General features: G+C 46.8%; 1 protein-coding gene across 16 annotated transcripts in view; it reads left to right on the forward strand.

Annotated features, from left to right (window-relative positions):
• The window catches only part of Tenm4 (teneurin transmembrane protein 4), a 766582-nt gene that overhangs the window by 659141 nt on the left and 79587 nt on the right, over window positions 1-27854 (forward strand). For all 16 annotated transcript variants that reach the window (XM_042280283.2, XM_076547381.1, XM_076547377.1 and 13 more), the window contains 2 exons: window positions 4984-5130; window positions 17821-18037. In XM_042280283.2, coding sequence (XP_042136217.1) covers window positions 4984-5130; window positions 17821-18037 — 364 coding nt within the window. The remainder of the gene's footprint in view (window positions 1-4983; window positions 5131-17820; window positions 18038-27854) is intronic.

The raw sequence follows: 27854 nt of genomic DNA on the forward strand, positions 1-27854 counted from the left end.
AGAAGCAATGGAGAATAAAAGTGAACCTCTTCCACTCACAAGTACTCCGAGGCCCCTCTGAAACCGAAGGGACCGCGCAGGTCCTCAGGGTGGAACTAGGTTCATCTGAAGAAACTGACAGTGGATAAAGTGTCCCTGTGGCCCCATATTAAGAGCTTCCCTCCCTTGGGTGCCTCTGAGAAACACTGAGTGTATACAATAGGCAACCAGAGGAATCCACAAGAACCCAAGAGGGGTGCCACGAAAGAGATTATTATAGCAATACTGGGGAAAGAAGAGTTCTAAGGCCGAGATGAAAAATGCTCTGAAAATAAACAAGGCATTTTCTTTAATAAGATTATCACCATTCGGTGTGACTAAGACAAGAGCTGAAGTGTTTTCCGAACTTGACAACAGAGGCTCCGTTGTTTGTGTTGGTTGTTGTCGTTGTTACTGTTGTTGTTTGAGTCAGGGTCACTAGCCCAGGTTGGCCTGGAGCTCTGTGGAGCTAAGGATGACTTGATTTCCTGATCCTCCTGCCTCTACCTCCCACGAACCAGAATTACAGGCATGCGCCACTACACCCAGATTATACATTGAGTACTGGGGGACCAAACTCAGGGGCTCGTGCAGGCAAGGCAAGTAGTCTACCAACTGAGCCCCACATCCAGCCCCTGAAGCTCCATTTAAAGACCCCTTACCACCAGTGCCTCACAGAGTTCCCTATGAGAATGGCTGGTTAAGATCTTAAGACCCAGTAGATGTGGGTGGCACAAACTTGTTATCCCAGCGCTTTGAAGGCTGAGTTAGGAGGGGAATCACAAGTTCAAGGCCAGCCTGGGATACATAATAAAACCTTTTCAAAAAATAAATAAATAAATTTAAATTTAAATCCTTCCAGGGACACAGAAAGGTGTAGAAACATAGACTAGAAAATGCAGGCAGAAGGTATCTCCCTCTACCCATCAATTAACACAAAGCCCGGCATCCAGTAGGTGATGCACAAAATGTGTTAAATTTATGAATTGTTTGATGGAATCTGATGTTCTGATCTTCTTCTCTGGGTCAGTTTTGCCAGAAGTACCATTCATGTTATCCATCAGGAAACTGGGGCCAAGACAGGGAAGGTAGCTTTCTCAACTCCTCCCAGTCAGGAGGGAAGAAGCAGAACCCATTTCTCTCAGATCTATTGATTCATTTCAGCAAGTGCATGGTGAGGGCCTGCTGTGTGAAGGCACCAGATGAAGGCCCTCATTGCCTTCCTGGAGCCTGCCTTCTAACAGAGGGGGGAAGACCATTAAACTAATTGCAAAATGAATCGATAACCAGGGTAATTGTCACCGGAAGGACAGCCTCGCTGGAAGTGTGAGGTGATGGTAGGGTTGGCTGGGACTCATGACACTGCCCATGCTACACCAAAGCCAATTGCAGGGCGTGGTGACTCCCAGAAGCCTGTCACCAGGGTGCCTCCTCACATCATATAAATTAGTATTTATGAGAACTAAACTATGGCACAGTTTGGAGTAGCGAAGGGTTACTTTCCAGTGAGTGAGGTTCTTAATCAAGTTACACAGTGTTAAAAACTGGTCTAATATTAATGGCTCATTATGCTAAATGCCCCTTGTGGTGCTGAACTGCCAGCTCCCATGCTTACTGGGTGAGTAACTGGCATATACCATGGCATTTAATCTTTTCAGTGCCTCTTTCATATCTGCAGAGATGAAAACTGAAGTTCAGAGTTAATTGGATGATCTTCTCACAAACAGAAAGTCCAATGACCTTGTTAAGATCTGAGTTTAAGTTTGCCAAGCTTCCGAGTCCCCATAACTACAAATCATATTTTGTTTTTCAGTTAGAAACTTGGAACTAATGGTGTGAAACTGGAACTTCTCTGAAAATCTGCAAGACTATTTTTTAAAACGTGTGTGTTCTCACACACACAACCAGGCTTTGTGTGCGAATGTGGGTGCATACAAACCGCAGCATGCTTGCAAAGGCCAGAGGATAACCTCAGACCTTGTTTGGACAGAGTCTCTTGTTCACCACTGATGCCCCAGGCTAGCTGGCCCTTGAGCCTCTGGGGAAGGCTCCTGTATCAACCTCTCATCTCTAAGAAGACACAATGAGATGACTGTGTCTGGTTCTGTGGGTTCTAAGGATCCAAACTCAGGACCTCACCCCTGCACAGCAAGTGTTTTACACACTGAACCATCTCTACAACCCCCAAAAGTCACCCCTTTGAGGAATGATTTATGCAAAGCACCTAGCCCAGTGGCCAGCCATGGTAGGCCTTGAGTACATGGCAGCTATCATTGTCTTTGCTGTCCTGAGGCATCTACAAGAATTATATAAGCCACAGACCAAGTCTACCTCATCACAAATTTTTGTAAATAAAGTTTTATTGGAACATATTATGCTCTTGACTCACAGAGAGCATATGCCTGCTTTGGCACTACAATGGCAGAACCCAATGATTATAACAGATTCCTTATCATGTGGAGCCTTCCTGATGCCCCTTTGTTATAATTAATAACATTGGGGTTCAAAAAATTTAATAACATGGCTGAATCCCCCAACCATAGAGTTATAGAGCTGGCCTTTGGTGTGGCTCCTGAGCTCATGCGCACAAATAAAGGGTCCTTTCTGCACCTTACGAGATGTTGTATCTTACAGAAAAATAAAAGAATCTCTTCATATTTTTAAAGCTTTCACCTTCTTCCTCTAAGGTTAACCCCAGTATAAGTGGATTAATTAAAAGCAGTCCCTGGCTAGATGGACAAAAATTAAGTGAGACTAATTGAAAGACAGGAGAAGCTCTGCTTGCCAAGGTCACTCTGTGTGACTGATCATGGTGGCTAAGTCAGAACACAGAACAGTCACCTGCATGTCACCCAGTGCTCCAGGCACTCAGTTTGACAGCTTTCTTCTTGATCAGTTTTGAGGATGGTCATGCTGGTAGCCTCCCACACATGCTCTGTGTTTACTACTACACTTTCTGTGTGATCTCCACTGGATTCTGAGAACACATGCAACCAGTGATTCTTCCTTTGAATGGAAAGGACAGTGACTGTATTGACTGGTTGGCATCCACACTGACCATCTCAAGTGGAAATGAACATTTGTTTTTTGTTGGAATAAGAGTCAACTATCAAAAGCCCTTGATGGTATTTAATCTTTGTGTGATAATTTTAATATGTATTTTTTAAAGTCCTTGAAACACTAGTCTCAGGTTCTGATTAATCAGCTGTTCTATGTGTGCCAGGTCTGGCACTAGATGGCCACATTCACATTGGTTGTCCCTTTTAAAAATAATGAGTCACAGATATGGATAGCTCAGCTGATAGAGTGCTTACCTAGTATTCATGAAGCATGGACCTTAATCACCGCCACCCCCACATAAGTCAGACATGGTGGTGCACACCTGTAACCCCAGCACTTGGGAAGCAGAATCAGGAAGATCAGAAGTTCAAGGTCAACCCAACTGCATAGCAAGTGTGAAGTCAGTGTGGGCTACATGAGACACTGTCTCAAAAAAAAAAAAAAAAAAGAAAATGAAAATAAAAACAACCCCCCAAATGGTAATAGCATTTTCCCTGGTTTCATGGCAGAATGTTTAGTTTACAACCAAACTTATAGGTGTTTGCTGCTCATCATTGTAAAATATTATAACCCATGCCTTCCCCGGAGGCTGGATCAGGGGAGGGAAAGAAGCCATGGATGGCATAGTTTGAGTTGATAGCCACTCAGAGAAGAGGGTTGGCTGTTATAGAAATAAGGACTCAAGAGAAAGGAAAAGAATTCAAATGATATAATAGAAGCTAATATGAGCTATGAAACCTAGCGTTTTCTTAAACACACAGGACTTGTACGTAACATGACACAGGTATGGAGGTCAGAGGACAATTTCTAGGGCTCAGTTTTCTCTTTTCACCCTAGGTTCCTAGGTTCAAACTCAGGTCATCATTCTTGATCAGGTTTTTACCTTCTGAGCCACAAACTCTGCAGGGCTTAAAAAGGTAGTAATCAAAAACCTGTAAGTCTACATGACGAGCACCAAAAAGTCACCACCTTATCATAGGGTCAGAGCAGAAGTAATAGGGTCTGAGTATTGTCCTATTCTTTTTAATTGGGTCATCCACATCTTCTCAAATGGCCATAGCTGTCCCTACTTCCCATGATGTGGTTTAGGCCTCCGTCTAGGCACTTGGTTATCCTTTGGTAGGATGCCTGCTTCTCAAGAATACAACTAGGTATCGTTCATCTCTGTGCCTGTAGCTAGCCCAGAGAAGATGCTGAACAAGTGACAGGTGGATAGATACACAGCCGAGCGGCTAGCACTGCTTAGATCTTCCTTTGTACTTGAGACGGGCAAGAGTTAGTCTATGTTGTGACAGTCTCCTGAGCCCTTTTCAAATTAGAGTACAAACACAATGGTAACAGAAAGGTCCAAGCCCTCTTTCTCAAAGCAAAGGCTGTTGTCTAGGAGAAAATGAGACCAAATAAATGAAAAGCCTAGGATCCACTAAAGTTGACCTAGTTGCAAGAACTGGAAAAAAAAAAAAAGTACAGCCCCAGGAAAAGTGTGGTAGTGCACACCTTTAATCCCAGCACCCAGAAGGCAGAGGCAGGAGGATCTCCGTGAGTTGTAGGCAAGAGAGAAGGAGACCAAGCACAGGGCTGAGGATGGATGGAAGACCTTCCTAATCAGGCTCGGGCAGGCTTAATCCACTGGCTGCAGCTGCGAATCCTGATCATTTGTGAGAAGGGGGAGGTGGCGATGCTGTGGGTTCCAGACCTGTCTCTACTGCTTCGGACCATACCCTCAGTAAGTCTCCCGAGTCCTTGCTGCCTTCTCTGTAAAGTGAAGATTCTTCGTGGTATCTGCCCCCCAGCTGTGGAGACAGGCAGATGTGAAAGCGTCCCACAGGCAGGCGCTAGAGCATGAGTGCAGAGGTGGCAATTGCTCTTGGGCACCAGCCCTTGACTCTCCGCTTTGTCTTGCAGAGGGCTGTCCTGGCTTGTGCAATGGAAATGGCAGATGTACCCTGGACCTGAATGGGTGGCACTGCGTCTGCCAGCTGGGCTGGAGAGGAGCTGGCTGCGACACATCCATGGAAACGGCCTGTGGAGACAGCAAAGACAACGATGGAGGTAGGGATCTGGCATCTGTGGGCCCTGGGCAGGTCCAGGGATAGGAGACAGAGAGAAGAGGGTTAGCAAGGCACCAACATCCTAATCCACAGTGAGGGACTTTAGGACACAGAAGACTGTGCGGTGGCCTAAGGAATGGGTGCTATTGCTGCTTATTGCATTTTGATTCATTAAAACAAGTGAATGTCAATGAAATCAATTGGCATCTATTGGCCAATGGAGAGAAGGCATAGAGGAGCATCCTCAGTTAGCCCCATGGTGGAATGGTTACCTGGCCAGGGCTGGAAGAAGCAACCCTCTTCTGTATCTCAGAAGCCATGAAGGATGCTTCTCCTGAGGAGGAGGTTCACTCCCTTTGATCAAGGTCTCTCCTCTGCTTCTGGAGGTAACCCTTCTCAGGAACACCAAGGGACTCTCCCCTCACACTCTCTCTCCCTATGGGTTTGTAACAATAGCTGACTTTGCTTTGCATTTTTTTTCAAGTGCCGGACAGCCAAAACCCAGGAGAAGAGGGGTTAGTCTTATGAAATATTAACTCAGGGTAAAAACCCATGTTGATTCCAACTCTGACCTTAACTCCACCTGGGGCTTCCATAGGCAAGGTGCCGGTGTCTCGGAGCCTTACTCTCTCCAATTATAAAATGAGGCAGTTTGCCCATGAAGGTTATTCGAGTCTTTATATTAGTCATAAAATTAGCTTCCATTTTTGTAGTGTGTAAACTTGCATAATATACTCCACAATATACTCCACATTCCCACCTAGAAGAATCTGCTTCTACCAACCTCAGAGAGCTACTGGAAAAATAAAAAAGACAGATGTGAAAACAAAGAAAGCTTTTCTTTCTAATGCTGGCAGCTGACACACTTAAGCAGCTCTCTTTGATTTAAACCCAGAGACTTCCTTGTGTTCTGCAGAATGTTAGAAATTGGTGAACTAGAAACTTGGTATCCTACCTTTTGGAAATTTCCTACCTACAGTGTTCCTACAATCTCAAGCCCCCTAAGGATGCAAAGGCCAAGTGTGTTCTATTGTGGCCACTCTGATTCATTTGGCTGCTTTGGCTCTGGAATCCTAGAAGACCTGCTTTAGAGCATTGATGTTTGTCCAGACTGGCCTGCAGTCATTCTTTCCACTGCCAAAATCCAGAAAGCAGTCATGCAGATAACCCCAGACTCCAACTATGAGAAAAACTATGAACAAGGTGCCCGTGGGGTTAGGCCTTGATCTCTGAGCAGAGGTGTGTGTGTCCTCCTGAAATCCCACAGTGTTGATATGTCCCTTGATTTAGCTGAAACTTGGAGAAAGCATCCATCATTCAGTTGCCCAAACATGCAGAGTCTCTTTTGGAGGGCCATGTCTTATACCAGCGAGAAAGATGCTTGAGTCCTGTTCATCCTCCAGAAACTCAGAGGAAGGTTGAGTTTTATGGATTGTGCTAAGTGTGGTTGCAGGATTATGTGTTAGTTGTGGGAATGGGAAAACACATATCAGGAAGGTGATACTAGAGCAGGAAAGAGTTTTATGTGAGGGAAGGGGCGTTTTGTTCTCAAGAGATCACATAGAAAAGGGCAGGGCAAAGTGGGGTAGGTTATCGAGCAGCCTTGTCTTCAGGCAAGAGAAAAAACAACCAGACTCCATCTGTAGGAAAGAGATCAGCCTCCGTTGTCTATACGATGCCCTCAGCATCCCACTGCATTTTGCCTGTGTGGCTGCAAGGCCAGTGATAAACAGTAACATCCATGGAAAAGTAGGAAAAAGGAGAGAAGCCACACTGGGAAACCATTCCCTTCCCCAGAGTCCAGGGTCTTGGCCTAAGCTTTCACACAGCTGTGAAACATCTGGGCAGCCAAGGAACTAAGTGTCTTTGTGATGTTTAAAGAACATATAGTGCCCCCCACACCCCCCACAAGATCAGGGTTTGTTCACTCTGCCCCATAAAATGCAGCACTAGTGTATACACCCTGGTGGCCATGCTTCGGAGACGGCCAATACTGAAATAACCAGTGTTCACAGAGGACCTGGGCCCACAGTAGCCCCAAACCCCGTGTTATAGGAAATGATCCAGACCCTAGGGAAATGGAGCCTTCTCCAGCTGCTCTGAGCAATGAGCCAGCAAAAAAGCGAAAAAGAACAACCAGAAAATCCCCAACTGTGAGGGAACATACCTCATACATTTCTTGAAGCATATTATAGAGGAAAATGAGTTTGTACGTACTTTGTGGCAACACCGTACAAAGCTGTGCTGTGGGTTCGTTCATTTGCTCCACAAATGTTCACTGAGCATCTGCACTGCGTCAGGCCCTGGCTCCCAGAGCTTCAGAAATAAATCTGAGAGTCTCTGCCCTTGCAAAGTGTAAGCTCCAGAGAGAGAGAGAGAGAGAGGAAAGGGAGGTAACCACGATACTGTGGATTCCTGCTCTCACAGAAGAGTATCCAGCCATTCGGCTGATACTAACACCTCAGAGGGAATTGGGGCACAGCTTCCCCAGGAAGACCTCCCATAGGTCATCATGACTGGAAATGCAACCCTCTCAGGAGGGCAAGTCTTTGATACCTCAGTTGGGTAGACTCTAAGTTCAGTGGGCTTTCTGTCCATTGGGGGAGTCCAGAGGAACCCCAGAGGGCCCCCAATTTGTAAGGTGTCATGGATGAAATAAACTACAGGCTAAAAAGGGGCAAATCTTATCCTCACTGTCTTTTTATCTCTTGCCCAAGCAGAGACAGTTTGTAGAAGGAAAAGTAGGGCCACTGTGCGGGAGCACACACACCGGCCGTATTTAACACTGCACTGTTCCACCATGCAGGAGCACACACACAGGCCGTATTTAACACTGCACTGTTCCACGGTGCGGGAGCACACACACAGGCCGTATTTAGCACTGCACTGTTCCACTGTGCAGGAACACACTCACAGGCCATGTTTAGCACCACACTATTTTCCCTTCATCGCGCATACATGCTCTTGGCTCTTGCTACTGACAAGGCACCACACTCTTTTCTGAGGGGATCTAAGGAGCAGTGATCATGGCCCAGTCTCCCTCAGGAAGCTCACAGTCATTCAGAAGACATTGTTAGCCAAATGACTACATCTAATGGAAGCAGAATGAAATAAGCGCCTTCATGTCAGCCCAGGCAGAGGATGCAGCAGAATGCTGGAAAGTAATTCAGGATGGAGAGCGATAGCACAAGAGGCCCGCTGAGTGGTTGAAATGACTCGGGGGCTTGGAGGAGAAATTAGCAGAGTTTAATGTTGGGTAACAGGACTAGAAGGAACTCCATCTCCTTCCTTCTCCCCCCATGCACAGTGCAGACAAGGAAACAGGAAACCAGAGAAAGACGTGACCCCATGTATCTCATAGTCACACACAAAACCAGCAGCTTGGCCCAGACTGAGACTCTAGGCTCCAGCATGAGCTACTGAGTGTAGCCTTGTGCATCTAGAGCATTCTGCCTTCTCCCAGAGACTCTCTTCCTCCTTGAAATATGAGGAGTGTGGACCTAGGCCTAAAGAGGCTTTGAAAAATGTCACAGAGCCTTCTAGAGCATGGGAGAACTCCAGTATCATTTGATGGCTTGTCGCTTGATGGTGACACTATGAAGAAAGTGCTATTGATGTCCCTCACCATGTCCCTAGGAGAAGGCTTATTAGCTATTGTTCTGTCCAGGTCATGCCACTGACTAGGAGCAGTGTGGTAGAGGCCTGGCTGCCCTCCCTATACCCAGACCCCAGACCTGGCTACTGTGTCAACCACCAAGACCCTTCAAATTACCTCATAACTCCTACTTCCTCTTTTTATTTCCCCAACTTTCTAGGCTTAAAGCAATCTTTTTCAAATTCAAGTTGAATTCCAAGGTTCATTAAGAATGCTATTGCACTGTTTTTAATCTGTGAGACAAAAAAAAAGTTATACAGTATGGTTGAGTTGGGAGCAGGTTTATTGGTTTGTTTTGTTTTCACATATGGTTGTTTGTTGTCTGAACTGAAAACCAGAAAGCATCCTGAATGTGACTAGGGAGCTGCTGGTCTCCCAAGCCTCTGCCGGGTTTCTCAGATGCCTCAGATTTCACCCCAGGGAACTGGGTGCTGAGAGGGCCCAGAGAGGCAAGCACTGGAGCTCTGACTCTCACTCAGCACCAGCTCCTCTGTGCATCTCAGTTGCTGATGACGACTCTCTTCTCTCTTATCCTACACGAATCCCTTTACGAACCGCAATCACACACATCTTCTCACACGACACACAGCGACCATCCACACAATTCCCACGCCTGCTTCAGAGATGGTGCAACTGTTTTCCACCTGCGCTGAGTGTCTGTTACCTCAGGGAGCCTCCATGGCAGGGCCACAGGAAAAGCTACAGGCTATGGCTTTAAAATGCCTATGATGAGGCACTGTAACACAAAGAGGAAAAGCACACCCCCCAGATCCAGATTCTGGATTCCTGTGCTGACTGTGTGGCCTCGGGCGAGCTACTCACTTGTCATTTGCAAGTGTCAGCTCTCTTCCCGATCCTTTCTTCCTAAAATCACAGAGCATCATGTTTACCATAAAATATATGTTGAGATATAATTGTCTTTCATTGGAATTTTGCTCCCTGTGAAGTTTTATACTACCCTTTTCACACAAAGGTATAGTATATTTTATATATATTGGTGGATTTTCACTATTCTTTAAATTTTCTTTCTTAAAATCCATATTTCAAACTGGGTATGTTGATTCATACCAATAATTCTAACACTTGGGGGACGGAGGCCAGAGGATCACAAGCTCAAGGCCAACATGGGTTACCAATTAAGACCTCATCTTTAAAAAAAAAAAGCTATTCCAAACAAGTACATATTCATAGAATAAAAAGTCCACATTTGCCTCATTTTCAAGCCCTCCCCCCACCCCAACAAACTTGCAGGCAGAGACATTTGCATACAAGGACACAGAGTCTCAGAGAGTTGAAATAAGTTACCCAGCCTCACACAGTGGATCAGCGGGGGAGCTAGACTAGACAGGAGCTGTGTCTGTAAAGAAGATGCCAGAATAAAAACTCCCCTGGAATCTAAACAGCCAGCTCCTTTTTGATAAAGCTTCTCGAAGCAGCTTCAAGGTATCATCATGTCTTCCGATGCTCTTGGCCCCATGAAAGACAATTGTGGCTTGCAATACCCCAACTGACAGATGCAGCCCAGAAGGAGAAATTTCAAGAAAACTGCAAACAAATCTCTCCATCCTTCTTTCTCCCGCTCCACCCCATCTCCCACTGTGGGAACGAGGGCTCACACAAAGCCCTAGAATCTGGTCACCCTCCAGACTATCTCGAAACCACGCTTCTCGTGATAAGAGACAAGAGAGAAATTGACCTTTAAAAATCTTGTGTTCCAAGGAACAGATAAAGATTTCACAAGCCCTTTTGAAAGAAGGCACGGAATTCATTATAGCAAATGACAAAAACTTCTCCGGGATGTGTACAGAGAGGGGAGGTATACCCTTGCCTCCTTCCCCAGGGCCTCCCCCAGGGCTGCTCACAGCTTGCTGTAAGACAGTTCTATGGCCAGACTGCAGACAACAGCAAGATGAGGTTGGCCGATGCAGGCTGGCAGAGAGGCTCTTAAAACCACCAGTTTAAGGAAACCGGAAACAGCCACAGTGAAACTGCTGATTCTTAGCAATCCTAGTCTGCAGTTAAGCAGTCTCTATTCTAGGATATATCCCACCCTGGGCTGAGGTGGGTCCTCACTTTGGGGGATCTGGACCACCTCCTGAGCTTCCCTTCTTCTCAATGAGAGGGCTGAGCTCTCCCGGTACAGTTTCTGTCACGGTTCCAACCCTCGATGGGCCTGGCCAAACGGTTCATCCATTACTTGTGGGAGCCTCACATAATCATCCATGCATTTGTTCGTTTACACAATGGGCATGATGCTTGCATGGGCCAGGTGCTGTACTATGTATTTGAGATGCAGAAATAAGCAAGTCAGCCCCAGTCTCAGTGGAACAGGAGTGAGGGGAACCAGAATACCCCAAGCATTGATGTAAAGAGATGTAGACTATGGAAATAACTAACATCCGTGTATGGAGAAAGATGAGGGACTGAATTCCCAGCTCCGCCACTTCACTGGCAGAGTACTCAGGGTAAATCACTCAATCTCAACCCCAAACCAATACCCTCCTTTGTAAAGTTGAAAAAATTAGCTCAGCCATTTACTCTGAGTAGACCTCACAACTGGCTAGCCCTGGTGGAGACAGCCAATGGCATGTGAATCCTGGGAGGTGACTATCAGGCAGGCTGCTTCCTTCGTTTTTTACTAAGGGGGATGCTGGCAGGAGAGAAAGAGACTTATTATCAAGTGGCCATTCAGAGACAGCAGCCATTGGGGTCACATAGCAAAGGGGAAGCCGTTTCTAATCAGGTCCTTAGGATATGTTCCCAAAGAAGAGCCACGCAACCAGCAGAGGTCTTTACCCTTTTCCACACCACAGCGCCTGACTGTAAAGCTCCAGGTGGAGACACTGCATGGGGAAGACACCAAGTCTTCACTTACTAACTTCCTCCTTTACAACCACTGACCTCTGGACAATCCCAAGAAGCTGGAGAGCCTCCCACCATGAGCTTTCGTGAGCTCATTGCTGCTCACTTCTATGCCAGCCACGGCTAGAGTGACCGCTTCCAAGCCTAAATGTCGGTCTTCTCCCAGTTCTGCGGAGCAGTTGACACCTCCCTGCATGGCAGGCACTGAAGAGGATGGGAGATGGCGTGGTGCGGGCCCACAGGTGGAAGTGTGCACAGCATTTGAGTACCCGAATCTCGGGTTCAAGGGTCAGGAGTACATGATCTCCTTCAGAAAGTTTAATGTTCTGTCCCGGAGACCCTGGCCTCGCCCGCTCCTCATCTGCCTTTCTTCTAGCCACACCTCTCTCTTCCCTTTGCTTCGCCCTCCACTCTCCATCTGAGGTCACTCCTGGATATGGTACCGCCACGCCCCTCCATCCTCCAGGAGCCCAAAAGGTAGTTTTCGCATTTCTTCCATTTCTCTACACACCATCACCATATAAGAATGTGAGGTTTCAGAAGATCAAAGAAAAAGGAAGTTTCTGGAGAGAAAAAAAATATTCTTTCCCCAAGTTCTTAAGTCAGAAGAATTTCACTGAAAATTTGAAGGACCTTGAGGGTATTTCTCTGTTTGCCTGACTTTTCCTACTGTGATCAAATGAGGACCTCTAAATGAAAATATCAAATATATGAAACATAGACAATTTATAAATCACGATTGAAATGTACAGTTAAATGAGCCATGAAGTACCCAGAAAATATAAATACTTCCAAACCAGAGGTGCTCCCCAATTACAGCTTAGTTGTTTCTTCCCAAAATTTCACTTTCCTGTCCAAAGCACTTCTCCTTATCATACACATCTTCTAAAAACTTACCATAGATGCCTAAGAAAGTTGAATTGTGAAAGAGCACACACAAACACACATGCATATACACACACATACACACATGCATGTACACACACATACATATACATACATATACACACAAACACACATGCATATACATATATACACACACAATACAATACATACACTCACATGCATATACACACATACACATACATACACACACACACACACACACACTGTGGAGCAGACATGCACAGTGTTACAGTCTGCTATATGCTACTTTTGAAAACAAAGGCTATGTACAAACACTGGGCTTATATAATGAAGTGAAGTTTGAGAGTGAAGTTTGTAGGTACCATTCATTTCAAAATATGAGTCTCATTTAAATATGATAATGGGAGAGTTGCCCACATTTACTGCTCAGCAAATATTTGTCAAGTGTGTGAGGAGGAAGCATCAGCATAAGGAGATGAAGGAAGGCAGAATATCTAGCCTGGCATCAATCGCAACCCACCATGCATGCACACAGTGGGCAATTCTGCAGTCCCAAAGTTTCTGGTGGGAGTATGGGTCTTGTGGTATCTCCTTTTTATAGACACTAGTTTGAAAGGGCCCTGAGAGCTTCAGTACCTTAATTTACATGTGTCACCAGGGCTGGCTTTATCCAGTTCAGTCCTCTGAGGTCACACTGTACCCAGAACCCTACCTGGAATGTGTGCAGAGGAAGAGACCCGGGCTTGATCAAACGGCAGCTGGTTGCCAGGTTACCAGGCTGCTCGCTGAAGGGAAGTGCCTGTCAGAAGCCACAAGTGTCCTTGGCTGGGTCCTTACATAGGAGCTTCTCACCACCTCCCTCTCTGATTCTCACAGCATCTCTGTGAAGTAGGTTTCATGGCGATTCGTTTCACAGATGGAAGCGAAAAGCTCAGAGCTTTTGCTGGGACAGTTATTTCCAGCAAAATGCCCAAGTAGGTCATCATAGCACCCTGTTGACCACAAGATACAACAATTTACCTTTAAAATTCAGCGAAGGAGAAAGGGGGAGCAGGAGCCCTGGAACTCAGAAATAAAATGAAATGGAAAGCCAGAGCAGTGGGCAGAGAAGCCATGACACACTCATGCGACGGGACATGCTCCCAGTGAGGCACTGCTGCCGACACCACACAGAGAACTGGAAGCCTCAAAGGCGAGCTCCGGAACGTGCCTGCCAGAGCAGAGTGGGTGGCATGGAGCTAGGGTACAGAAAGAGACATCGTTGAGAGACAGAGCTCCCACAGCATCAAGGTCCTGAAATAATCTTATTACCAGAGTACTAATGCCAAGCTAAAAGAAAAATCCACCCAAAAAGCAATCCTGCGTGAGTGGTACTCTGGCATGGCAGGCAGAAGTCACCAAAAAAATCATGCTAGAGGGTTAACCAACCATGTGAGATCCCCAGTGAGAATTCTAGAACAGGTGGGAAGTGGCTGACTACAGGCTGCGGTTAACAACTATAGCATACAAGAGGATTACCCCTCTCAAGAATGTGACCCGAAAGAGACTATATCATAAATAAGCTTTTATATCACTACAAAGATAAACTGATGTATAAAACCATAAGGATGGAACAAGATACTATCAGGGAAAAAAACAGGCAGACTTTGAAAAGTCCCAAAGAGACCATCTACAAATCTTAAAGTATGGTCATTGGAACTAATGAGCCAGGGGACGAATTAAATAGCACACCGGATACAAATGAAGGAAAAATAAGTGAAGTAGAATAGACGTCTAAGGACATTGATCAGAATGAGATACAAATAAAAAGATAGAAATGCAGAGCTTGAGAGGCATGAAACGGGAGACGGCCCTTTGAACTTTTATTAGTATCCCGAAGAAAGGGCTAAAGAGAAATAGAGGCGCATTCCCAGTTTATAAGAGAATTTTCCAGAACTCATGCAAGACACAATCCTAAATAAAATGCCTAAGGTATGGCATATGGTTCACTGTGGAGCATGCATGCTGTCTCCAGGGCTTGGAGACAGTCAGGCTACAACTTTTCTAGACAATCTGTTTCACTGTCACAGATACCAAAGGAGGCCTTGTACAGGCGATGGTGACAGATTCCTGAGTCTAAATAACAAAGCATCTTTTTTTGTCTGTTTAACTAAGGAAACTGAGGCTGGAGACATTAAGCAACTTGTGCAGGGATGTGGGGATGGGGTGTGGCCATCTGGATAGAGAGAAATTATCTTAAGTGCTGAGCATGGCATGGACGGGCATTGTTGCAGTAGGATTCCTAAGTTCCTACTCTCCACTTAAAAAACTATGCTCGTGAGTCTCTCCAGGATGACTCAAAGAGCATTCCATAGGTCGGAAAGAACTGAGTTCAAATCCCCCCTCAACTGCTTTACCACTCCTGACTTGTGGTTCCCTCTCCGAATTGACAGTGACGACAGGGCTACCTCCCAGGATGGGTGGCAGCTAAGGCCATTAGTCCTTATAAAGTATTCAGGGCCCGACGTCACTGCCATTTGTCACCCTCATCGACCTAATACAGTTATTAAGAAGAACCACCCTTATTCCTGGGGCACCTTCCTCAGGGCTGGAGAATAGGCATCCTTTCCTGACAGGAAACAGTCCCTCCCAGGTGCCACCAAGAAGAGTGTTTATAAAAAGGTGAAGACTGGCTTTCCAGGGACTACTTTGGTGGTAAACAAGAGCAGGCAAGAGCTAATAAAATTTCAAATTAGCCATGACTTTTCACGGCCCTTCAATTGTGCTAGCTGATTTAATGGTCAACGTCCCTGCTCGCTGGGATTGAATAATGGAGCGTCTCTGCGGAGTTATGGATGCGGCCACTGAAGCTGTCATGTTCACGTCAATAGCAGAATGCAAATAACCCTCTGCTTGGGCTGTAATTATGTGTTTAAGCAACATCTGATGAGGGCAAACGGAAAAACGTGTGATGAAACCTGCCGATGGCAGGAGAGGGTGGGTGCTTTGCTAGGCAGTGGGGGGACCTGGAAGCTAGAAGACAAGCCAAGGTTAGCATCTAAAATAATACTGGGGTGAGAGACGCAGGGTGGTTCTGTAAGTTCAAGGTCAAAGGGGAAACTACCCTGTATTAGTACCTACTGTGTACCCAACACTGTTGGATTTGGGGATGTAGTGCTCCGTAGTTTATTATGGGATGGAAACTTACATAACACTCCTATCATCTGCATAAGAAACATGGGAAGCTGGCCAAGCAAAATGCCTCAGTGGGTGAAGGAACTTGCCACCAACCCTAACAACCTGGGCTTGATCCTTAGGACTCACAGAGTGGAAGGAGAGATTCCCATGGTTGTCTCCTTAGCTCTACATGCACAGTATGGTACATGCTTTTACACACACACACACACACACCTGAAGAAAATGTAGTAATTTTCAAAAGAGAGAAAGATGTAAGAATCTGAGACCAGATAGTTTAAGTGACTTCTCCAAGGTCATCTGACATCCGATCCTCAGCTATCTAGCTCTGGAATCCAGATTCTGTGGCTGTGCTACCATCCAAGAGGCCACAGGCTCTTAGGTACTATACAGAAAATGGGAGAAAAAAAAGTGGAAAAAAACTACAACAACAAAAAAGGGAATATAGCCAGGGATGATTGTCCCTAATTTACTTAGGGGGCATGGGAAACTGGGATTGGGCTCATCCAAGAGTCTTGGCCGTTTGACTAAAGATTAGTTCCTTAAGCACTGTTTACTCTGCCATGAACCATCCTAGAAGGGTTGGCCAGAGGCGACTCAGCCAGTGAGGTGAGAACTGGCGCTAGCCAGTGTGTATACTGTCCTCCGGATGCCATGCCCCAGGTGCGGATTCTACACCGTCAACCCTAGAGAAACGGGAGTGAGGTGGGTGTGGCAGCATTACTCCCAAACTATTGGTGAGGACACGGTATTCCGAGAGATTGAACTTGGCAAGTTGTCTGGGGTCAGTCTTACAGACAGTGCTGAGAAATAACCTTCAGTCTCCATTGCCTCATGATCCCACCATCATATCATACTGCTGAATTTGGTTGACTGAAGATATCATCTTCTGACTTTTACAGACTAGCATCTCACCGTATCTCCTGCTTCGGTCATTGATTGTTAATCTGGCTTTGTTGTTGCTGTTATTCATGTAACAGTCATGTTTTAACCATGTCTACTAAGTGCTAAGGGCGCAGCAGAAATGACCAAAGCACATCTGTGACCAGGGGGGCAGAAAAGTGTTCCAGTGTCACACAGCTCATAAGTAGGCAAGCTTGGATTTGAACCCAGGCAGGACATGTGTCATCTCTGCCTCTAACATATACAGATGTGACTCTGGAGTTTTCCTAGCCCACATTGTGGTCACTGTCTTCTGATCTCTAGGTTTGATACCCATCCTAAACTGTTATTTGGGGACTATAAAAGTACCTCGCAATAGTAAAGCCAGTTTGTAACCTGGGATAATCTCTTTCTTTGCATTTTTGGAAAGTTTGACAAGCTGTCATAGTTTAGGGGTCCTGAAGCTATCCATCTATGTGATAAAGAAAACTCCCTACAAATGACAGCTCACAGAAGGTGGAGCTGGGCCTCTGAAGGGCTGAGGGCTGTGCCTGGAGCCACACGATCCCACAGCTGGTGGAGATGCTACAGTTACAGGGCCTTACGGCCCTTTCTTCTGCCCAGAGCCAGGCGGTCCCCAGGTCTCAGATGTTGTCCACTAAGTCTCTCAAAAGCATCTACTGGCCATTCTCCATCAGCGGGCCACTCTGACCTAAGCAGCTTTATTTCTCCTCTGTGCCGCCTCAGCACCACCACGCTTCCTATCTGGCCTGTGAGTTTTAACAGTGTGCCTCAAATGAAGTCACCTTCTATTTCAAGCCTGTAGGGGTACCTATTACCTGAGGGCAAAATTCCAGCCCACGAACATGAACTAAACAGCCCAGCACAGCTGCTCCAACCAACACTGCCGCCTCATCCCTTGCTACGCCCCCCAAACACCAGCGTTTGGGCTTAGCATCTCTGATGGCTGCGCATTCTCTCTCCTCTGAGCTTTCCCGTCAACTCTTCCTGCTATTGCTTTAGAAGAGGAAAAACAATGCATACACCATATGCTTACTTACTTAATATGTGTATCACCTCTTAGACTGAAAGGCTGGGGCCAGAAGTAGCTGAGGTACCTGGGTCTTCTTGTGCTCAGAAAAAAAAACTTAGGCTTATATCTGCATTTGAAGTTTGCCAGTGAAGGAAAGCTAGGCTAAGATGGCTGATTGAACATAGCGGTCTAAACTCCGTGCTCTGTCGCCCCTGCAGATGGTTTGGTGGACTGCATGGACCCTGACTGCTGCCTCCAGCCCCTCTGTCATGTCAACCCGCTGTGCCTCGGCTCCCCTGACCCTCTGGACATCATCCAAGAGACACAGGCCCCTGTATCCCAGCAGAACCTTCACTCCTTCTACGACCGCATCAAGTTCCTCGTGGGCAGGGACAGCACGCACGTCATCCCTGGCGAGAACCCCTTTGATGGAGGGTGAGTCCATGGAGCTCAGCTCCACCAGCAGCTCTTGCGGGGAGATTGAGTCATGTCTGAGTGTGAGCAGACTGAGAGGGTCGGTGGGCCCTGGAGGTTCTAATGTGTTTGTGGGAGAGGCGAAGAAGCAGCCTCCGGTACCCACACTGACAAAACTGCTGTCCAAGGGCTTCCGAATTATGAGCAAAGCTCTGGCGCTCCCGCTGGGTGATAGATGGCGAGAGTGAAAAATCAAAGGTCTGAGGGGAATCTTGGATCAATACCCACTTTGCAGTCAGCTCTTTCTGATCCTGTGGTCTCCACGTGAGCTGAAGGGCTTTGACACTGTTTGCCCTCAGAGCTGATGGAAGGCTTTACTAACCTGGAGGCAGGGACCACTGCAGCACCCCAGGCCACATGGCCACACATTCTTTGTTTGACAGTTGTGTCATCCCTTGGACATTTCCTCACTGGGACCCACTGTGTGCCGGCCGGTCCAGTGCTAGGATGACAGAAGTGAGTAGTAGCACAGACTGTCTGCCTGTTGGTTACTTACTGTCTACTGGGCTATAAAATGAATATAGTTATGATATGCTTGGCCAAAAAATATGTGACAAGGACCCTAAGGAACACAGAGAAGGTGCTCTTGGGCAGGAGAATCCAGGACATGAGTAGGCGAAACAAGTCTGTTTTGTTTTGTCTTGTCTTGTCTTATCTTGTTTTGTTTTTCAAGACAGGGTTTCTCTGTGTAACAGCCCTGGCTGTCCTGGAACTCGCTCTGTAGACCAGGCTGGCCTTGAACTCACAGATATGCACCTGCCTCTGCCTCCTGGGCGCTGGGATTAAAGGTGTGCACCACCACTGCCTGGTGAGAAACAAGTCTTAAAGATGAGAGACAGTGAAAAAGAGGAGGCTCAGAGGAGAGAGAGAGTTCACATAGAAGCATGAGGCATGGCAGGATCTGGGAGCCAGCAAGAGATGGCACTGTCCGCTCTGCTCTGCTCAGGGCATTAAACCGATACAGCACCCAGAAAGAAAGATTTATAATAAATTCTCTGGAATGTCTTCCAATACAGTGATGCTTCGTGTGTGCACAGCTTACACTGAGTCAGCACAGTGGATCCAGAAGTCACTGATCATGTGCCTCCGTGTTCAGGACTTCTGTGCCAAGGGGTCCCCATCCTAAGGAGAAAGTGGGAAGCTATGAGACTGTGGGAAGGAGGAACCAACGGCTTGGATAGAGATGGGTGTGAGGTCCAAGGGGTCTCCTGTCTGTGGATGTCTGAGTGGATAGTGGTGATGTCACCAAGATGAGGATCTAAAGGCAGGACCAGGGGGGTAGGAGGAAAGCGATGGCTTCACCTTGAGCAGAGAAGGGGTAAGGAACAGATACAGTGTAGAAAGGGACCCAGGAGGAAGTGTCTGTTGCAGTTGAAAGTCATTCTGGAGGTTACACAGTGGTTGGAGTTCAAAGCTCTTGATTTGGGAAGAGTCTACATCAGGCAGAAGGTGAACCAGTGAACACACAGTGCTAGCTCCAGGAGCAGATGTAAGGGTGGAGACGCAAAGACTCCAGAGCCATGAGAGACTCTTCCCACTGTGCCCTGTGGGCAAGTCCTGGGGCGGGGGGACTTTGGGACATGAGAAAAGTGAAAGGAGAGACAGAAGTACTCTGTGCCCAGAGAGGGGGGTCATAACACACAGCAACATTCAAAGGGTCGCCTCTTTAGAGGTGTGGGTGTCTAGTGTTGAGGAGATGGTTCATTCAGGAAAGTGCTTGCTGCAGAAGTCTGAAGGCCTGAGTTCCGACCCCCAAAACCTACATACAATGCTAGGCACCAAGTCACGCAACTGGAACTCAGGTGCTGAGGAAACAGAGAAGCAGATCCCCAGAGTTTGCTCGCCAGCCATTCCAGCTGAAATGTCAGACTCCAGGTTCAGTGATAGACCCTGTCTGGACAAATAAAGTGGAGAGCATAGAAGACCCAGCCCCACCCTCACTTCCACAAGCCATCACACGCACACACACATGTACCACTTTCGTGGGTACATTAGAGGGCACATTCTTAAACATATCCCAAAAGGGATATAGTGGCTTTTCCACATGCACAAGTCCAGTCACATGCTAGAGCTAGGAACAGCAAGAGTGAGAAAAAAAAAAATGACATTTCTTGGCCAGAGCTGCCGCTTTTGTTTCTAGGCAGGAAGCTGCTGCTATCTTATTCAATTGTGTGATTTTGTATGTATGCTTGTGGGCCTTCCCCTGGCGTGAGTTCTTTTAATCAACTGCAGATATAAATAATATTCCTACCAAGGAAAATGGTACTTGCTCAGCCTTTCATGACCAGCCCATATGGCATCCGATTAGGGCTACGGTTTGTGGGTTGCCTGTAGCTGTTCTGTTTAGGGAGTGCCCTATTCATGCCAACCTGCTCCATGCCAGCAGGAACACGTCCCCCGGGGTGTCCTCCTGGTTACCTTCTGAGCCTGCTGCTTAAGCACTAGGAGAGGCTGTGGGACCTGCCCTGAGTTCTCAGCACTGCTTCTCCAGTACCAAAGGCTTGTGCGGACTTGAGAAGCCTGTGCTAGTGGAAGATGCAGAGCTAAGCTCCGCTTGAGCTCCCGGCTCTGCCACCCCTGTGTACATGGCTCTGATGAGGGACTCAATAAAATGAGTCATGCCAGTATCTGCTGCCCCTCTGGTCTGTGTGCTCCAGGCAAGTCCTGCGTCTCACGCATTAGAGCACTCAATAGTTAGTTGCTCAAGGAATGCATGTACACATAAATTGCCTTGAAGAATGAAAAATTAAAAGGGAGAAAGGAAAGGGAGAGAGGAAGAAGGGGAAACAGAAAAAAAGGAAGAGTGAAGGGGAGGGAGGACAGATGGACACATTACATATTTTACTTGGTTTTATACAGAGGATTCAGGGTCCAGCAGGGCTGAATCACCTGCCAGACACCACACTGCAGGTGAGGAGCAGAAGCTAGAGAAGACAGCTCCCAGGTCCTTGTTTACACATCTGTTACCCTCAGTTAAATTACAGACACTTGGAAGGCAGAGACTATTCATCTCTCCAAACCTGTGACACTTCAAGAAGGGCCTGGAATATGGTATTTGTTCTACAAATGAGTAGATAATGGAAGGTTCCAAAATGTTAGTATGAAATCCCTCTCTCCTGGCATTTCGCCTGAATCAGTTTGCCCCTGCTACTTGCTGATCTAGATTCAGAAGAAATAGCTATCAATCACCACGGGTCCCCAAACATCCCTCTGTCAAATAAGCCTGGGTGACTGGTCATCAGAAACACTTAAGCATCAGGTGCCTACTCCATGGTCTCAAATGGGTCCAGAGGTATAACTTCTTTGTGCAATTGGGATGAAGTGGAGTCTGCTACCCAGCTCAAGTTGGTGCTTTCTTTCCTCTCATGTGAGAGGGTGGTGTAAGTGTTTCCTTCCTGGCTTTACCGCAATCCATGAATGTGTGAAATAAAGTAAATATTTCATCGCAGCCATAAAAAAAAAAGATTAAAATAAAGGATCTGCTTAGGGAGTGCCCTAGTCGTGCCAGCCTGCTCCAGGCCAGTAGGAACATATCCCCTGAGTCTTCTCCTGGTTATGGGCTGAGCCTGGCACCTAAGAGATCAGTAGATGGTGGCTTTTATAGTGCTAACATATCACAAACTGGCACAAGCCTTGCAGTTAAGACAGACCTGGGCTGAAGGGCAGTTGCATCCTTTTCCCTGCTCTATGACCTTGGGGAAAAACTGTTATGCTTCCAGAGGTCCAGTCTCTTCATCTGAGAGACGGGGGGAGCCACATGTATGTCAGGGGGTTGGTTGCCTGGGGAGTGAAATGGAAAGGGGTACACAAAGGCTCAACCCGAAGCACCTGCCACCCAGACACACCTCGGATAATTACTAATGGCGCAATAACGGAGGCTATGGTGTGAAGAGCTGCCAGCTCCACTTTCTTAACTGGAAGCAAAGCAGTTGAGAATCAACTGCTCTCCAGAAAAGTCCAGCTGCCATAGAGGGAGAAATGGGCTTAGATTGCTGGATCACTACCTGCGGCGGATAAGAAAAGACTGTGTTCTGGCCAGCCAGCTGACACTGGGATCCTTGTGAGTGAGGAAGCCAGTGACACTCCTCCAGGGTGCAGCTGATGCGCGGGCCTGCCTCATTGCCCATGTATAACAATAACAGGCCTGTGCCTAACCCACACCCTGACACCCCGTATGCTGTACCACAGTTGCCTAGTTTGACTAGGACTCCATTCCACAGCTTCCAAGAGGCAGACGGTCATCCCATAGCACTTGTGAGTTCTGTAGGGATGGCAGGCCTCAGAAGGATAACTTCTCTGCTCTGCAGATTCACCGCCATATGTCAGGCCCAGGGAGATTCAAATTGAGGGTTCAAGGCTACTGCTTGGAACTCGATGAACCCCTATGAGTGATGGAAATAAACAACCCACTCTCATAGCACAGGCCTCTCTGCAGCAGACACCCCATGCCTGCTATGAAGAAGCAGGAGAGTCCTCAAAGAGATACATAACTCAGGAAGCTACACGACAGGGGTAGCAGTCTCGTGCTTCTGCGCAGTACCCCATAGGGTGCCAGAAGTAATGGAATATGGAGGGTGGGCCACAGTTCCTCAGGAAGGGAGGTTGGACTTCATAAAAGAAACCACAGTGGTATTTCAGAGCTGAGGCAAAAACACTTCAGAAAAGACTGAAGAACAGGGAGGGCCTCCCTCTGCCTCCTGTTGAAGTTGGTTGGCTTTGGGTCAACAGATACCTATGAGAATACCTTAAAGGGAGGAAAGGTTTGCTTTGGCTCATGGTTTAGAGGTCTCAGTCCATGGATGGCTTGCTCCATCACTGTGGGCCCGTGGTGAGACAGAACCTCAGCGTGCAAGAGCGTGTGGCCGAACAAAACTGCTCTGCTCACTGCATGGTAGCTAGGAAGCAGAGAGAGACTGAGGAAGGGACTTGGGACAGTGACTCCAAGAATGTGCCTCTCAGTCACCTCTTTTCCCTAAATAGAGCCCCACCTCCTGCAGTTTTCGCCATCTGAATCATGCGGGCAATTATTATGAGTCCATCAGTAGATGCATCCATCAATTAGGCCAGAGCCATTGTGAGCCAGTCACCTCTATGAGCCTTCAGCACCTGTTTCCCTTAGGAAACACCTCCTACCCAACAGTAACACCATTCATCTGTGTCACAGAGCCCAACACAATGCTAAGCCACGTGTTTAGCATAGGCTTAACCAAGACAGTAGTCCTGACACTCTTCCACTGCAAGTATTATGACCTTACAAAGTGATAGAGCTGTAAAGAACCTCAGGCCATCCACATACAAGCCTGGACATCACCATCACCAGGTGAGATAGTTTAAATACCACTGTCCTCTCTGACCAGGATACCAGGACCACCAACTGCCCTTACCTGCCACCGTAGGTGAATATTATGAGGGGCACTTGCTAGTGAGACTTGAGTGAGAGAGAAGGAGCTACTGAGGTCTCAGATGGAAGAAGGGTCTCCAGCTGTCCAAACAGAAAGAAAATACGACATAGACTATGGAATGTGGAATCAGACAGCTAAGAAAGGGACAGCAGGCTGTGTATCTTCTGGAAAGCCTCAAGGCAGAGTCATTTCCTCTTCTGGCTATGCAGATGTCTGAGCGGGACTAGGAAGGTTGGAAAGCTGGAGGTAAGACAGCTATCACCTCCATGAGTAGTAACTGGTTACAAGAAGATGGACTGACAGAATAAGCACCCAAAGCTATTTGCATATAGGTTGAGAATATATTTGAGAACCCTGTCTAGGTCTGAGAAACAAAATGACATTGAAAGTCATGCTGGTTGCCAGCCCAGTCAGCAGATGGATGTGGACAGGATGCTACAAGACTCAGCTGATAGGACATGGTGAAAACAGAGGGGAAAGACCCAAAATGGCAAGGGGTGTGAGAGTATGTGGGTGTGTGAGCATGTGTGTACATGAGAGTGTGTGGGTGTGTGAGCATGTGTGTACATGAGGGTGTGTGGGTGTGTGAGCATGTGTGTACAAGAGGGTGTGTGGGTGTGTGAGCATGTGTGTACATGAGAGTGTGTGGGTGTGTGAGCATGTGTGTACATGAGAGTGTGTGGGTGTGTGAGGTTTTGTGAAATGTGTATGTATATGTGTGTTTGTGGATATGTATGCGTGTGAATGAGTGTGGATGTGTGTGTGATGCAGGGAAAGCTGTATTACTTCCTGTGGGTTTCAGTCACACAGCACTTAGAAATGCATGCTAGATTGAGGAACCAAGATGGGGAACAGCATGAGTTTCCAGGGTAATCAGAAAATAGAGGATTTTAATGGAGCTGGAAGATAATTATGGTCACATTCTTTAGGAGGCATGCTCTAACATTTGAAATCAAGATGGGCTTAGGAAGTCAAGTAAATGAGCATGGTAAGCACAGAGGTCCTGTGGGAGAAGGAGACACATGGTAGATGGGGACCAGAAAGGGGATGTAAAGGCAGGGACCCAGAAAGATTCACAAACCATGTGAAAGCATTGTGTCTGACTCAAGACTCAAAGTCAGCTCTAATCAGAGGGGAAATAACCATTATGCCTCTTAAGCCTTCAAATTTTCTTTTTTACCTTTATGTAGAACCCTAAGTTTTCAGAAATTTTAAACAAGAGAGTTTACAAAAAGAAAAGGTAATGGGAAAAAAGACATGGTCATATATGTGATATCATTTTGACCAGTCTACTGCCAAACATAAACTACACCCAAGTGTTGGTGCCACCGAGTTACAGATGGGCCTTCACTCCCCATCTGAGACTCCTGCCCCCACCTTTGTCCCAGGTCTCAGACAGCCACCAAGATCCTCCAAAAGGCTGAGCCATGGGGATCTTCTAATGAACTTCAGATAAACACCAACTTCCTGACAGCTGGCCTCGGAGTGAATTTATTATTGAATTACACTCCTGCCTGCTCCTTCACAACAAACTGAGCTGACAGGCTACCCCATCAGTTACCAAAAAGGGAGGGGAAAAAAAAAGGAAAGAAAGACAATGATAAATTACCTACTGGAAAATGGAAAAAGATAAAGATCCTGCTTCCCCCAAAATGTCAGCCGTAATATATTATTCATGTTGGTTTTTAAAAATCCCTCCCCACATTGAAATGAATGTTTATGATGATAAAGCAACAAGGTGGATTCAATTGAGGATGCAGGCAGCAGCATCTCCCATCATCCTGATGAGCAGCTAACAACTCCTCCTCGGCCACTTGATCATCCCTTTATTGATTTCAAAAGGAATTACCATCTCTGTTTGCTTTGCAGCTTAAGCATGTTCCCCCTTGTCCATCACAGGAAGCATTAGCAGAGGAGGCTGTGGTGATGCAGACATTCAGTGCACTGGGAGAGGGGACCTAGATCAAGCTCTTGGGCAGTGAAACAAGTAACCTTGGACAAAGGAGACTCGTTTTTCTTTGTACCAAGAGGCTCCTGATTCCCACTAGGTTGTTTTGAAGACTCAGTGAGATAAAACACCCAGAAACCCTATTGCTGTTTGAAGCTGATATACAGAAATAACACAAAACCTTCACCAGAGTGTGCTCTTTGTCAGGCGTTGCCAGAAATACTTTCTATAAGTAGTGATGTGCATAACTCTCCACCTCCAACTCCCAAACCATGGGGCAGAGGGACTCAGCTGGCGGCCTTTGTTTTAGAACTTGAAAAACTGAGGCACAGAGAAACCGAATCAGGAGGTCAAGGTCATAGACTTGTAAATGGTAGAGGCATCTGTTCTCTCCTGAATCTTGTGTGTTCCAAGTTCAGCCATCTTCAGTTCAAAAATCTCTCCAGCAAGATGCTGCTACACTCGACATCTCCAGCTGGCTCCAACTAGTTCGTTATGCCACACAACATAGCACAACACACAAAGAAGCTTCACGCTACTGAGCACTGGCTCAGAGCAGCCCGGCTTGGGCCTGGAGCCCAGCCTCCTTTAAAAGCAGTGTGACTGTAGACACATCTCTTACAGACTTTGGATAAATTGTGGTTGGTGCTGGAAAAATCCCATCCAGTCAGCAGGAGCTCACAGAAGACAGTTTAAGGGTTTGTACAAGTCAGGCATATAAATCCACTTAAAGTGCCTTATGCAGTACGGTGATTTACATAACCAAGAGCAGCGTGGAGCAGCAAACACTGTACGGCAGGGAGAGCGTGCAGTGAGTATTTGCTACCTAGATCCCTACTGAGTTTCCCAATGCCCTGAATACCAGCTATTTTTTTTGAATAACCAAAAAGAAAAAAGAAGTTGTAGATTCTCTCCCGTCAGCTAACATTTCCTTGGTCTGTTTTCACACTATTCCTCAAACAGTAAACCTGAAACCTAACTTCCTTTCTGACATTTTTGTCAAGTTTTTGAATTAAGGGGTGCAAGCAGAAGCCAAGTGAACCACTGAGGGCCAGGGATCCCCTGCCCACCTTGGGAAGAAGTTTCAGTGCTTTCAGCCTGGGGTCCCTAAACTCATCCCCATCCAGGTCAAGTGGCTCAGGGTCCTCTGACACCACCCTCCCCTTCAGTAAGAGAAGCATCACATCTCTTGAGTCAGTAAATAATTGATTAAGAGCTTACGCCAGGCCGCTCATTCAAATTCTAGGACAGCCTCTTGGAAGATGATTTTCTTTTCCTCCTAAAAATGAGCATCAGCCATGCCCAGTGCTGGGAACAGAGTGTGAGAGAAATGTGATTGGCCCCATCTACATGGAGTTTAGCCCACTTTGGGAATAAGTGTGACTTGTTTTCTACAGAAATCACCCAGCAGGCCAGGAATGGTGGTCACTGCTTGGTAAATGCTCTGACTGAGCCTGAAAGATAAGCAGGCAGATTTCCAGGGAGCAAGGTCAGTGGAAGACAATAAGAATAGCTCAGAGGCAAGAGTAAGCATTGTTATGAACCCCATTAAGATTCTGCAGCCACCTGTTCTGACGTCTGCTTGAACTGAGTCACATGGCACCAGGTAAAAACTATTAAAACTCTTTGGAAAAACAAAACCTCCAGCTCTTAAATACATGTTGGACTCTGTTTTAAACCAGATTGGGGAAAACTTCAGGACACTTAAGTCCTGAAAGGATGGAGGTTCAAAGGTGGGGTGGCTCTCCAGAGTCAACTAGTTACCAGATCATAACAAGGAGCTGTGGCTTCCCGACCACAGTTCTTTCTGCTCTTCTCCCTTGAGTGACAGCTGAGGCTGCTTCTTTTTATCTGTTCCATTCTGTTTGACGGAGGGCTGGGTAGCAACCCATCTGTTGTCCCTCCAGCAGATTCTTCTCTCCATCCCAAGCCTGGCCTCTGGCCTCAGGAAGCAGTCGGGCAGATCTCATTGCCACCAGCAAGGGCACCTTGTTCAGGCTCTGAGTGTACAGTTGGACTAATGCCATTGTGTGTGACACCAGCCCTGCTGGCCTGCCAGGAGCGCTGCCTCCTGGCAGGGTTCACCCAGCCTAATTGCTTGTTTTGTGTCCCAGCTGCCTGACATATGCTAATTCCATGTGTTGACACTCTGATAACAGGGAAGCACACACTAAAGCATTTCAAAATGGCTTTTGTGAGCTCTAGCAAGTAACCAGGAACTGGGATTCATACACCTCAGTAACTCTAGCACCTAGCACAGTGCCTGGCTCATTGGAGGCAGCTGGGATTTTTGTGACTGTAGATACATGACACAGCAGTCGCCATAAAGATTCAGAAGTGATGCTGGGCGGTTGGTGGTGCACGCCTTTAATCCCAGCACTTGGGAGGCAGGGCCAGGCGGATCTCTGTAAGTTCAAGGCCAGCCTGG

This window comes from Peromyscus maniculatus, chromosome 1 (assembly GCF_049852395.1).
Source record: "Peromyscus maniculatus bairdii isolate BWxNUB_F1_BW_parent chromosome 1, HU_Pman_BW_mat_3.1, whole genome shotgun sequence".
NCBI classification, from domain to species: domain Eukaryota; kingdom Metazoa; phylum Chordata; class Mammalia; order Rodentia; family Cricetidae; genus Peromyscus; species Peromyscus maniculatus.